Source organism: Perognathus longimembris, chromosome 5 (genome assembly GCF_023159225.1).
Source record: "Perognathus longimembris pacificus isolate PPM17 chromosome 5, ASM2315922v1, whole genome shotgun sequence".
NCBI classification, from domain to species: domain Eukaryota; kingdom Metazoa; phylum Chordata; class Mammalia; order Rodentia; family Heteromyidae; genus Perognathus; species Perognathus longimembris.
In genome coordinates this window covers 33,328,605-33,343,820 of record NC_063165.1, presented here as the reverse complement: position 1 = coordinate 33,343,820, position 15,216 = coordinate 33,328,605, and the positions used below count along the sequence as shown (strand labels likewise).

The 15,216-nt window shown below is 35.9% G+C and overlaps 1 protein-coding gene across 1 annotated transcript in view; it reads right to left on the bottom strand.

Moving 5' to 3' along the window:
* Positions 1-15,216, bottom strand: part of Zpld1 (zona pellucida like domain containing 1) — a 67,636-nt gene that overhangs the window by 27,026 nt on the left and 25,394 nt on the right. The window contains exon 3 of the mRNA XM_048345980.1: positions 11,220-11,333. Coding sequence (XP_048201937.1) covers positions 11,220-11,325 — 106 coding nt within the window. The 5' untranslated portion in view covers positions 11,326-11,333. The remainder of the gene's footprint in view (positions 1-11,219; positions 11,334-15,216) is intronic.

Here is a 15,216-nt window from a genome sequence, read left to right as displayed (position 1 = left end):
TTCCATAGTTTTCCCAAAGAAGTGTGACCATCCTTTTGTACCCTCTTCCACATATCACTTTTCCCTTTTCCTGTGAGCCTACTATATCTCTTATATCTAGGATGGACAACTGCTTTTTCATTAAATTATAAACTCTTTGGAAATTGTAGGCTTTCCTAGAGTGTTTAACAATGTGTCTTATCTGTACTCTACCTGAAAGGAGGTCTCTGATTTCAAGTTGTCAATGAACAACAGTATGCTCAAAGTCTGACATAGACTATCTGAATTCAAATTAAGAAAGCACAGCTCATTAAACAATATGTAAGTCACATGTTTTTGCAATTTGCTTGGATATTTTATACCTTTTTAAATGCATTAGTCTTAGTTAATATCTTACCTTATTTTTAATAATATTTTTAAATAATATCCTCTAACAAATGAGATATTTGCAAGTACCTATTATCCTCAAGAAGAAGTGCATAGCATTCTGCTGGGGATGCCATAAGTGCTATGTATGGCAACAGAGCATGAAGCCAGCAAGGCTTTCACCAGGACTGTGCTGTAACCTGCACCTGTTATACTTTAGAGTGTGAACAAATCACCAGAACATCATGTTAAAATGCACCATTCTGGTTCAGAAGATTTGAAGTAGGAACTGTTTGTACATTTCTCATAAGCCCTCAGGTGATACCACTGAAATGGGTCTCTCTGTCACTACAGCTAAGTTACAACTGTGAATTGTGATTGAACAGAAAGAAGTTTTGGTGGACTCCATTTGATAATGTAGATATTTAATGGTGTACATGCCTGGAAGAGGAGAAAGTTCAATAAAAGTGACAAGGGAGAAAAAGAGAAAGGGACAGAGAGACAATGAGAAAAGAAATTGTCCTTTCTCTTCTTTGTATAAGCAACTACTTGGTTTCCAATCTCAAATAAATCTCATTAAAATCACCATGAGACTGAGCCTAAGTCGGCTTTAATGCTGAGGTGGTCACATATGAAAACAAAATGAGAAAGGGATGAGTTCCTCTAACTCCAATCCCTAACCCCTTTCCACAAAGCATAGCATAGTTCAAAGGTCAGCTATGCCAAATAATGTATTCAATAAGAAACACTCAATTCCTCTTCAGAGAATTTTGTCTTTAAGTCTTTAGCTCATTTATTAATGAGGCAGTTGTTTCTTTAAGGATTTATTTTGGGAAAACTTCATTTTTTGAGTTCTAATTATGTTTTAGATATGAGGTCCTTTTGCATTCTATGGCCAGTAAAGATCTTCTCCCAATCTGAGAGCTTTCTATTTACCTTGTAAACTATGTCCTTTGCCATGCAGAAGCCCTGCAGTTTGGTGCAATCCCATTTGTCCAACTTCTCTTTGATTTGTTGTGTTTCTGGGTTTTTATTAAGAAAGTTTGGACCTCTGCCAAGGAGCCCTAGTGTTTCGCCTATTCTTTCCTGCAATGTTTTCAGGGTATCTGCTTTTACCCCAAGGTCCTTGATCCATTTGGAATTGATTCTGGTGCAGGGTGATATATAAGGATCGAGCTTTACTAAAGCTATCAGCACAACCATGTTCATACCAGAATTATCATAGCTAAAATATGGAACCAACCCAGATTTCTCTCAGTAGATGGATGGATCAAGAAACTGTGGTGCATACACAATGGAATTCTATTCTTCTATCAGAAAGAATGGCATTGTCCCAATCATAAGAAAATGGAAAGACTTACAAAAAAACATACTAAATGAGGTGAGCCAGACCCCCAAAAAACATAAAGTCTATGGTTTCCCTTATTGGTAAAATTTGCATATATCTAGGATAGTCCTAACAAATATGATCACATATGATGATGCTAAGAGAAATGATCTCCAAGATATGGAAACAAGTCATTTATCATTGATGTTATTTTCAATGTACTATGTGAAATTATGTCTTTTCTTTTGTTCATATTCCCTATTATTTAGCCCCTGTTATCAACTGTATTTGATTCTGGTACCCTGGTTATTTTATATATGTCTGTCTGAATTAGGGAAGGGAAAGGGGAACATTAAAATGGTGAGAAAATAGGTGAGAAGCAAACAAATGCAACGGCATTACGTACAAGACCGTATGTTGTAAACTGTACAATTCGGGATAGGGGAGATTTGGGAGGAGGGTAGGTGGGAGAAAAATGAGGGAGGGGGCTACAAGTTGAACAAGAAATGTACTCACTACATAGTGTATGTAATTGTAACACCTCTGTACATCACCTTGACAATAAAAATAAAATTGAAGAAATGCTACTAGCAAAGGCAGTGTTTATGGCACAGTGGTTGGGGAGTCCAGTAGAACCAGATACTTTTTGACTATCTGTGAGAGATGCCTAGGAGACTCAAACACAAATAGAGAAGACTTGAGATTGTATGGTTTGTCCACAGTGAGTGGAAGTGGACAATCTGTACAGGATCATGTGAATACATGTATGATGTGTACCAATGGCATGTGTATGCTCATAAGAAAAATCTTGGGGTAAAACTGAGAATATCAATAAAAATCCATTGAAGATGATGAAGAAAATATTTTCTGTATGCTGAAGAGTGTTTTGGAGTGCAATCGATTTTTTTTTTCTGAAAATGACTTCCTTCCTGGGTTCTAATAAATATTCTAATACCAAATTTATACCATCTTAGGAGGTTCCAAGAGTTATTTGTCTGTCATTGGTTTCTCTTTCTAAACTTAGAGTGGTGGTATTTGGTTCTAAGCTATTGCCTAGAGAACAGATGCTGTGTATGTTGTTTTTAACTCATTTTTAAAGTTATATTTCTTCTCACAAAGTTTTTATTCCACAATGAGGTTTGGGTACTAAAACAGCAAGAAATCCTTAAGGGATATTGATATTTCATCTATACCAAATAGCAACAGCTGATAAGAATTCCAAGTGGATCAGGAATTCAAGTTTCCTCTCTATCTTGAACAGGTTTCTTGTCACCTTCATCTTACAGCACATCTGCTTCTCGTTAGCAAACGCAAGCTGTTGTTTCTAGTGCTGTAGGACATTTTTATGCAGTCTGAAGCAAACTTTGTAGAATTCTAATCACACTTGCTGTTACCCATTCTTTGAAACCAGAGAGAGGGGTTTTTTTGCAGGCAGAAAAAATAAAACGGGTTTTACCTGTACAGAAGAAATGCAAAATTCATACAATAATTTTTTGTTGTTGCTAAAGAAGCATATGGACTCCACATTTTTCACTCCTTGAGCTTGTTAGCTGATAGGTCTTTTTTCCACTGCCCTGTTTGTTTGTAAGTGAATTTGAATGTGATCAGTCACTGCTGTGGGAATAAGTTCTCCCACACCTGGTAAGTCAGTGGCACCACAAGTGCACAGGAAAAAGCAAACATCACTGGGATGTCATGGAGACCAAAATACAGCTACTAAGTAGGAAGGCAAAAGAATCCACATTTCTTCTGTCCCTAGAGGACCAGAATGTAGTTCTGGGGATTGATATTTCATTACCTACTCTTACTTGGTTTTTGGACATATAACAGTGTAGTAATTCAGCAAATCCTAACACAAAATTACTTTGTTTTGTTTAATTCAGAAGTCAATTCTCTCAATTAAATTGATAATTCTCAATTTTATTTTCTGGACTTTACTTATTTTCATATAAATGTTAACAGACATTAACGGGAGGAGAAGATTTCTTTAGTCAACCAGGTTTTGAAATACCTAAACAAATACATTTGCCGTTTCAGGATCTTTATTGTGACATATAACTCTCTGATTATCCCTTCCTGCAACATTTTTTAACTTACTATTCATTTTGGGGGACACTATTCGATAGAGCACAAACTTTTTTCTCTGTGAATTTACAATATTAGACAGATTCTTACACTGTGTGCCAATTGGGATGTGATGGTTAAGAAATACTTAATGTGCTTATTGTGAAAAGTGAAAGAGAAATTTCTCTGATGTATCTAGAATTCAAAATATGAAACATTATTTCCTTCCTTATTAGTGATTATCTTAGGTTGAACATCAAATTACAAATTATGAAACACTGACTTACATCAAGCTTTCTATAACTCTTTAAAGTTACCATGAGGCAGCATCAGGCCATTAACTTTCTAGTGCTCACTTCTCCCTTTCCAAGTCAGAGACTAGATCCAGAAGGCCTTCCTGAATTACAGAGGCATTATCTGTTTGTGTCCCAAGCATAGCCCTTTGGTATTTAAAAGTCAACTGTGAGTTGAATTTTACTCTGGGATGAACACAACTACGATTCTAGTGCTACATCAGTTTGCTGCTCCTTAGCTTATATAGCAGAGTTAAATCAGATGATATCTCTTTAAATGTTAATGACTCTGAACATGGTAGTTCACTTGGCCCAAAAATAAATGCTATGGAAATTAAAGAATATAGTTCTAATGTCGTGAAACAGCAAAGGTCAGATAGGGTGAGATGATTACTCTCATCATTATTAACAGTGCTTTGCATTTAGATAGCCCCTCTTCTTTGCCAGACTTGTCATTCTATCTCACTGCTAAGAATCTGAGCAGCTCCTGGAGCTTCTGATGACACCAAGACTGATCCTGATGTGGAAACAAGCCAGAAGTCAAGAGGGAAATGAGCAATTAACCTTTAGGCTTTAGTGGCTCATTCTGTTCTTTCTGCAAACAACCTGCCAAAAATGAATATTAAGTAATACTCATAAAAGCTAAAGCTCCTGAGACTTCTCCTTAATTTAGATTTGAGGATTTTTATATAAATTTTAAAGCATAAGAATGTGTTTGTGTTAATACATGCACATGCAAGCTTGAGTATTTGTTACCTAAGTAAGACAATACTAAATATACTAACCTCTTAAGGGAAATGCGCATTCAAGTAGAGCCTTAACCATGCTCCTGGTTCAAAATAAGAGATTTCTCCTATTTCCCTTTCCTTAAGAGAGCACTTTAAAGAACTAGACATGGATAGCCCAGGCAGGAAAGTCCCTGAAACTCTTATCTTCAATTAGCCACCAGAAAATCAGAAGTGGCACTGTGTGTCAAAGTGCTAGAGCACTACCCTTGAAAAAGCTCAGGGACAATCCCTGGCTCTGAGTTCAAGCCCCATGACTGACAAAAAAAGAACAACAACAACAACTAGAAATGGTGAGTACTTTTTCTTCTCATTGAAATGTGTATAAATCTATTTTAAAACTAGATGAGACATTCATAAACTTTATGATGTGGGAATGTCTGCATCTAGAATCTGGAAGCCATCACTTTGCCCTGTAAGCATGGAGGGTTGTAACATCTATATCTCTCAGTCTCTGCGGAAGAAACTTTGTGTAAGACTTACTTCAAACTGCTCAATTACCTCCTACTGTAAGGATATTAAAAAGTTAATTTTTCCTCAAGGTGAAGGGGATACATATGGTCACTCCAATTACCGGGTGGAGTCAGAAAATGTGACAACTGTTGTTAAGTCCTCTTACTTGAAGAGCAGTTATTGTGTTTCTTAAAAACATGTTGTATACAAGGCATTGAATCTGCTTGGTTGTATAAATGGGTTTACTTTGTTTCAGTCTTGAAGCCTATAATGTATATCACATTTTGAGTTTAATTTGTATTCAATGCTAAGAGTGTTTTCTTTCTTTATTATATCAGTAGAGAAGATTTTAGATTGGTAGAAGGTTTCACGTGCAGTTATTTTTCCCTAACACATGATTATGCTTTTAATGGCAAAAACTGCACTCCAGAAAATAATAGAATAACACTGTCAACTTGTTCTTAACCATAAATGTACATTGAGTCCATCTGTAGAATTTCATACAGATTTCTGTCACCATATTCAGCTGTTCCAACATTACCTTTCAGGTGAAAGAGTGGAGTCCACACATTCACCAACTATCCAAAATGATTGTGTTAGTGGTTAATAGAAATCATCATAAATATATGTCTTAACCTCTTTCAGTTTAGTTCTATGATAAATGCTTCCTTTCGCGATCCTTGACCAGCCACTTCATTTATTCATGCCTGCGGCACATATAGATACAACATCAGCCCAATGGGCTGAGCTGTATTTTTTTTCCTAATCAGCCTTTTTATCTGTCAATAATATCATGTCTTGACTATGAGAGCAAGGCCCTTTCAGGGAATGTGTCTCTAACCTCTCAACTTTTATGAAAGCTATTACCTTCCACTACCAGGAGAAAGTAAATATACCATCTCACACTTTCTTTGTCTGAGTCTTTATTTCACCTTCTCTTTTAAATCGGAGAAAGAGCTAAGTCCCAAAAGGTGACTCTTTTGTCCATACCACTGATTTCCTCCTCATAGCATCAATTCTTTCCTGATTAGTATTTCCAGTCTCTGGATACTTACTTCCTTTTCTGAGGACTCAGAACTCTGTAGTCTGAAACCACTTCTTTCTTATTTAATTTTTAGTCTATCTCATCTTGTTTTTCATTCAAAACAAAAGCTATCTAAATAACAGTGTTTTTGGAAGCCTTTCAAATTACTATTTCTTATTGCTCTCACACTACATAAGAATTCAACTTTCCTGTAGCCACCATATAGTTGATATCCTTTCTCAAACCTAGATATACATTTCCTATTATTGGGTAGAAGTTGCCACTAGACATTCTTTTGAAAATACTTTTAACCTGTTATTTCCAAACTCAAAGTTCTTTCCTTTTTTTTTTTTCAAATTTTTATTATCAAACTGATGTACAGAGAGGTTACAGTTTCATACGTTAGGCATTGGATATATTTCTTGTACTGTTTGTTACCTTGTCCCTCATACCCCCCTCCCTCCTCCCCCTTTCCCTTTCCCCCCATGAGGTGTTCAGTTCACTTACACCAAAAAGTTTAGCAAGTATTGCTTTTATAGTTGTTTGTCTTTTTTTACCCTGTGTCTCTCAATTTTGGTATTCCCTTTCAATTTCCTAGTTCTAATACCAGTATACATGGTTTCCAATATACTCAGATAAGATACAGAGAAAGAGGGCTGGGGATATGGCCTAGTGGCAAGAGTGCTTGCCTCGTATACACGAGGCCCTGGGTTCGATTCCCCAGAACCACATATACAGAAAATAGCCAGAAGTGGCGCTGTTGCTCAAGTGGCAGAGTGCTAGCCTTGAGCAAGAAGAAGCCAGGGACAGTGCTCAGGCCCTGAGTCCAAGCCCCAGGACTGGCCAAAAAAAAAAAAAAAAAAAAAAAAAAGATTACAGAGATAGTGTAAGTACAACCACAGGAAGGTGATACAAGAACATCATCAATAATAGAAGCTACAGATACACATGGGACGTTGAAAGTAGTTACAACTGTGATATAACAATCATTTCCATAACATGGAGTTCATTTCACTTAGCATCATCTTATGTGTTCATAAGGGTATAGCTATTGGGCTCTTGTGATCTTCTGCTATGACTTGCCTAAACCTATACTAATTATTCCCAATAAGGGAGACCATAGAGTCCATGTTTCTTTGGGTCTGGCTCACTTCACTTAGTATAATTTTTTCCAAGTCCTTCCATTTCCTTACAAATGGGGCAATGTCATTCTTTCTGATAGAGGCATAAAATTCCATTGTATATATGTACCACATTTTCCTGTTCCATTTGCCTACTGAGAGGCATCTGGGTTGGTTCCAGATTCTAGCTATGACAAATTGTGCTCTGATGAACATTGTTGTGCTGGTGGCTTTAGTGTGATTTTGTTTGTGGTCTTTTGGATAGATACCCAAAAGTGGGGCTTCTGGGTCATAGAGGAGTTCTATATTTAGCCTTCTGAGGAATCTCCATACTGCTTTCCAGAGTGGCTGAACCAGTTTACATTCCCACCAACAATGAAGTAGGGTTCCCTTTTGGCCACATCCCCTCCAACAATTGTTATTGTTAGTTTTCTTGATATATGACATTCTTACTGGGGTGAGATGGAATCTCAGTGTTGTTTTGATTTGCATTTCTTTTATGGCCAGTGATGTAGAGCACTTTTTCATATGTCACTTGGCCATTCTAAAATCAGGAACAAGGCAGGGATGCCCACTCTCTCCCCTGCTCTTCAACATATTACTAGAATTCCTAGCCAGAGCAATTAGGCAAGAAGAAAATATAAAGGGGATCCAAATAGGAAAAGATAAAGTTAAACTTTCTCTCTTCACAGATGACATGATTCTATACCTAAAGAATCCCATAGACTCTACCCCCAAGCTACTAGAGCTGATCCAAAACTTTGGCAAAGTTGCAGGATATAAAATAAACCTTCAAAAATCAACGGCCTTTCTCTATGCTAACGACCTGAAGACCGAGGCAGAAATCAGGAAAACAACTCCTTTTGCAATAGCCCCGCAAAACATAAAATACCTAGGAAGAACCTTAGCCAAATAAGTGAAAGACCTCTTTGATGAGAACTTTAAAAGCTTGAAAAACAAAATTAAGTCAGAACTAAGGACATGGAAAAACTTCCCATGCTCCTGGATTGGGAAGATTAATATAATCAAAATGGCAATATTGCCAAAGGCTATCTACAAATTCAATGCAATACCCATTAATATCCCAACACCATTTTTTAATGAAATAGAGGAAGCAATCCAGAAATTCATATGGAACAATAAAAGACCTAGAATAGCAAAAACAATCCTAAGCAGAAAGAACAGTGCTGGAGGAATTACAATACCCAACTTCAAGCTGCATTATAAAGCTATAGTAATAAAAACAGCTTGGTATTGGCACCAGAACAGGTCTGAAGAACAATGGAACAGAATTGAAGACCCAGAAATGAACCCACAGAACTATGCCTACTTAATCTTTGATAAAGGAGCTAAAACAATAGTTTGGAAGAAATATAGCCTCTTTAACAAATGGTGCTGGTAAAACTGGCTCAACACATGCAACAAACTAAAACTAGATCCTTATATATCACCCTGCACCAAAATCAATTCCAAATGGATGAAAGACCTTAAAATCAAAACAGACACCCTGAAAACATTAAAGGAAGGAGTAGGAGAAACACTTGGGCTTCTTGGCGCAGGACGGAACTACCTTAACAAAGACCCAGAAAGGCTACAAATCAAAGAAAGGTTGGACAAATGGGACTGCATCAAACTGCAGAGCTTCTGCACGGCAAAGGAGATAGCCCACAAGATAAACAGAAAGCCCACAGACTGGGAGAAGATCTTTACCGGCCATTCAACGGACAAAGGCCTCATACCTAAAATATATGCAAAACTAAAAAATTACCTTCCTCCAAAACAAAACTGCGAAGAATCAATAGCCCCCTTATCAAGTGGGCGAAAGACTTTCAAAGTTCTTTCCTAAGGAATTCAAGCAATCTATATTTTCTGTGTTATGTTATCAACATTCAGTGTTCCAATTTAAAAACATTCCGTTTTTTCTTTCCTCACACCTCCCAAATCAAGTTCTACTGAGTCCAACACAAAATTCTCGTAAATAAGTTGTCTTCTTCTATTTCTCTCACTACCAATGACTTCATAATATTTCTCTCTGCCTGTCTCTAACTTGATTCTGTCGTTCATTTTCCCAAAGTTGGTTTTCTAAAATAAAATATTACCACATCAAACCTTTCAAAAATATGTTTAAAAAGATTCAATAGCTCTTCATTGATGGCAAAATAAAGACAGACACTTTCTTTATACAATATAACAGATAAAACCAAATAATTGAATTTGAATTTACTCAAACCTCTAGACCTAAGTAGTTCACAGGACATATGAGCAAAGAGGAGCATGTCAAAAGCACTCGTGCATTTAGCCAAATCCAAACTCTCAGAAATCCATACAACCAACAATCAAATTGAAAGCAATTTTTCTGCAAATAAGTGTTATTAATTACAATAAGAGTTATTTGATCCATACATGTAAAGACGCTTAAAATTATTTTCCATATATATATAAATAGATATATCATATATTATATACACTGAAGATGGAACATAAGTTTATTTTTAAATATTCCAGAGATGAGAGTGCTGAGGAGAGAGATTAAATAGAAATCTTAAATGTTCATAATGAAATAGTTATAGTATTAAGATGAATACTCATTTTATTAACCTCTTTTTTACCTATCTGTAATTTTCCATGATAAAAATAGAAAAAATAATCATGCAGCATACTCACAATCATTAGTCACCAATCTTTAGAAGACTTACCTTTCCACACGATGGTGGAATTTCTTCCCATGACCTCTCAATTTTACCTTGAATGTCAAGAAATTGAATGTCTGGTTCAAGGGATCTCTAAGACACGCTCTAGTATTTATCCTGATATAAAAATCTCATTTCTAATATGGAACTATCTACTTTTTGCTCTATCTATGCAGATGTATGGTTGCCTTAGCATGCTCCATTACAGGAGTCTTTGACACGTTTAGAGAGCTTTGAAGGTATATATTTAGCAAGGCAGACTTGGGGAAAAAATAGTTTCCAATGGGGGATTGTGGTTCATGCTTATATTCCAAGCTATTCAGGAGGCTGAGATCTGAAAACTGTGGTTCAAAGTCAGCATGGGCAGGAAAGTCCATGAGACTCTTATCTCCAATTAACCATCAGAAAACCAGACATGGAGCTGTGGCTCAAAGTGGTACAGCACTAGCCTTGAGAAAAAAAGGTCAGGGACAGAGCCCATGCCCTGAATTCAAGCCCCACTAATGTTTCCAATTCTCTAATTTTATTTGATAAAACTTATTTTCTTGGTCAAGTTTCTCTGGTATTACCTATTGCAAAATGACAAATACTTATATGAAATGTAGAATGACTCCACCCTACATGTAGATTTTAGGACCATCAATATGCTCAAAATTTCATTATCTGTCACAATATTGATAGCTTTCCATAAAATTCGTTGGGAAGCTGATCTATGTACTTAGATGGTGACCAATATTTCATTGAAATAATATTTTGGGCATATAACGTAACAGTTCACAATCATTTTCTGAAGCATTATTCTTAAATCTATTTACATGAAAGCATAGTTTTAAAATTCTGAATTAATCCTCTCCAAAGTTCATTAGCCACTGGCCAATATTTTTCACATTTATGAACATTCATTATAATAATATTAACTTTGATAAGTACTTTGTATATTAATATTGATATTAATTACAACTCCAAATGTCTCATTAGACATTTGTTAATATACACTTAACATAAATGGGTGGACCCCCATTGCCCATATATATGTATATATATCTTAACTATTTAATATTCAAACATATCCACTCCTCCCAGAAGCAATTAGAGGATAGGTTAGCTTCAGACTTACCAGGAAATCTGCTGTGGAGGTTGGCATCGCAGTTGTAACCATTGAACTGAGCAGAGCCCACAAGCACTCTTATCATTAGAAGCATCAACAACCATAATCCTTCCATTGCAAAACCTATAAAAGAATTAGCATGTGGACATCACTAACCATCACTTTCACTTGCTAGAAAGACTGAGTCTGATGTCAACTCACTATAGGAAACACAGTCTATATGCATAATGTCAATACCTCATAAAGGCTGAGGATTATGAAATAAATGATTATAAAAAATGAAGTCAGAGACTTCTATAACATTGCTTTTCTATTATTTAAATTGTTTTGTTTCAGTTTCTTAATGTTGAGAAAGTCAGTTTTTTATAAAGAACATATAATCCTGTCGTTTGCAAAGGGAAAATATTATTTTAAAAATCACAAACCAAGTATGTGGCAGATGAGATTTCTGAACACATGGAGGATCAAAATACATGAAATCCCTTTAGAGTCATCATTCAATACTCAATTTTGGGCAAATTTTTTTATAATCTTAGTAGCCAAGTACTGTCAGAGAAAAAAAAAATCTCAATAATGAAATTATTAACATTGTCAGTTCTCAGTGGTTTGGTCATCATTCCCTCAGAAATATGGGGATAACACAAAGAAAAACAGTATGTATGTGAACAGTGTTGTAGCTTTTCCAAAGAATGAGTGCTCACTGAGCTCTTGGAGGAGATATGAGACCAGTGCAGATGTGTGAACACAATGAATGCTGAGAAGAAGCTAATAGATGTTATTTCTTAAGATTCTAATCAAAATACAGAGACAAAGGGAAAAAAGACAAATGACTACAAAAGCAATACTTGCAAAACCATTTCGTGTAAACCAACTGAACAACACATGGGGGGAGAGGGAAAGGGGAAGGGGGAGGGAGGAATGAGGGAGGAGGTAACAAACAGTACAAGAAATGTACCCAAGGCCTAACATATGAACCTATAACCTCTCTGTACATCACTTTGACAATAAATAAGAAAAGAAAAGAAAAGATTCTAATGTGGGTGGACAGATAAGTAGAAATTGACTTTAATACATAAATAACGCCCAGTCTGAATTTCAACACATTTTCCTGTATGCCCTTTTATTGGCATAACAAATTCATAAAACACCTTAGAGAAGCATCCAGCTTATTCTCACAGAACTGAAAAAATTCTTTCAGGTTGGTAGTTTTGGTCTATTCATCAAAAGCAAAAAGAAAAGAAAACTGTAAAGATTTGCTTGGATACCTTAGTGCATTCTAAAAGGTTGGGGTTTAGGATGACATGATGTTTTAGCTGTCCTTAAAGACCTCTCCCTGGATAATGAATCAAGTCTTGAGCAAAAGGAAGGAAATATATTTTGCTTTAGGATGATCATTCTAGAATTACAAGTTTATGGTGAACACAGTTTCTGTGGAGAGGATGTGGGAAAGGAAGGCATGAGCTAACTCTCCAAAATAGACTGAAAACTATTCATTCTACAGAAACTTACTTCCTTCCTTTCTAACACATTATTCGGTCACAAACCTCATTACTTGGGGAATAACAGCTTTTTGTCTGGTTGGATCTGATCCTTTGAGACAGTCCATTAACATAAGATTCATACACAAGTCTGACCCACACTCTTAGTTCTCTTTTTCACACATATACCATTACTAGCTAGCTGTCAGGAAACTTAAAATAGCTCTTCTACTTTGGAGAATAGCATGCATGGTGTGGAGTGGTAGATTTCTCTTACCAATGTACTTATTGTTTAAAAAAAAACCCATATATTTATTCTTTACCCTGCCACTACCTTCTTGGGATGAATGTTAGTAAATTCTACAATGTATTGGAGACTCTAGATCTATACTAGTGCCTCCCAACACAGAAATGTGTTCTAAAGACTTGGAGTCAGGTTACTCGTGAGTTGTTTTTATTTTATGGAGACACTTTCTAGCCTCAGTATTTCCACACAAAAGGAAAACATTTATCCAGTGCATTTACTGCACGAAGAGAGGTCAGATCCCTGACTTTAAATCTTCCATTTATAATCCTTACAATGATTGGATAATGTTGGAATTATTACTCAACGTACAAAGGGAAAACTTAATCCCAGCAAGTTTCAGAAACATGGAAGACAAATGAATGAAATAGAATTCAGTGATATAACAGTCATTTCCATAACATGGAGTTCATTTCACTTAGAATTATCTTATACATTCATAAGGGCATAACTATTAGGCTCTTGTGATCCTCTGCTGTGACTAGCCTAAACCTGTGCTAATTATTCCCTAGGAGGGAGACCATAGAGTCCATGTTTCTTTGGGTCTGGCTCACTTCACTTCCTATAATTTTTTCCAAGTCCTTCCATTTTCTTACTTTCAACATGCCATGTGAAACGAAACCATAGCTTCTATTGTTGATGATCCTCTTGTATCCTCTTCCTGTGGTTGTATCCGCACTAACACTGTATCTTATCTGAGTACACTGGAAATTGTATATACTGGTATTAGAACTAGGGAAGTGAAAGGGAATATCAAAATCAAGAGACAAAGGAAAAAAAGACAAATGACTACAAAAGCAATACTTGCAAAACCATTTGGTGTAAACCAACTGAACAACTCATGGAGGGAGAGGGAAAGGGGGAGAGGAGCGGGGGAGGCCAGCGGGGAGGAAGGAAGTGACAAACAGTACAAGAAATGTACCCAAGGCATAACGTATGAAACTGTAATCTCTCTGTACATCACTTGACAATAAATAAGAAAAAAAGGAAATAGAATTCAACCATGAATTTTTCTGATAGAGAAGTTTGATACACAAACTATCTAAATACCATGTGCTAGTAAAAAATGTGATTCTTTTGGTTAATATTTGTCAAAGTCAGCTGTTTTGTTTTCTTTTTCTTTTTAGCACCAAGACTAGGACTTGAATTCAGTACTTGACATTTTGGATCATTTGCTAGCATTCTACCAACTAAACCAGGCCTCCAACTCCTAATTTTTCTCATTATACTTCCAAAATTTTTTATTATTTTTTGAGACAGAGTCTAGCTACATAGCTCAGAGTGTCTTACAACTTGTATTCATCTTGCCTCGTCTTTACAATCACTGGGATTATATACACACATTACTATGTCTGATTTCTAAATTGTGTTTCTTTAAAAACTCCTTTCATCTGATAATTAATAAGTAGATTCCTATGTCATTGATAATTTTTTTTGTCAGTTGTGGGACTTGAACTCGGGGCATGGACACTGTCTTTGAGCCTCTTTGTGCTCGAGGCTAGCACTCTACCACTTGAGCCACAGTGTTACTTCTTCTGGTTTTTTTGAGTGCTTACTTGGAGATAAGAGTTTCATTTTTCTGCCTAGGCAGGCTTCAAACTGAGATCCTCAGATCTCAGCCTTCTAAGTAGCTAGAATTATAAGTGTAGGCCACTGATGCCCAGCCTAATAAAATTTTTAAATACATTTTAGAATATGGGCAGTTTATTTAAAACAATTTATTTAAAAGGCAAGAAGCTTTCTTTTCTCATTTTGGAAGCAGTGAAAAGTATCAGATGGACACATCTACATTGAAAAATGGATGAAAACTCGTGCTAATTGCTATAACCTACTTAGAGCAATAGTAAAAGCTTTGCAATTTTACTGTTTTGTTATTATATTTAAGTACTTGTACACAGGAGTTGCTGTTTAAAAATGCAATTTACAAATACAATGAATTTTGATCAATGTCATTCCTTTCAACATTCTCACCCTCCTCTCTCCTACTCAATCTCTTCCCTCATTCTTCTGGATTTTGTAGGATATACATTGAAAATTCACTGTGTTTACATCAAATCTAAGTTGGCAAAATAGATATGCCAATTTCTTTCATAGTTAGTATAAAAGCTTCAGCACTATCATAGAGATTAAAACAATTGTTGAATATTTACAGGAGAAAGAGGTAGGAGAAAGCTTATTCAATAGCAGGTATGGAATAAAATTCATTCTCAGCTATTAATCATAA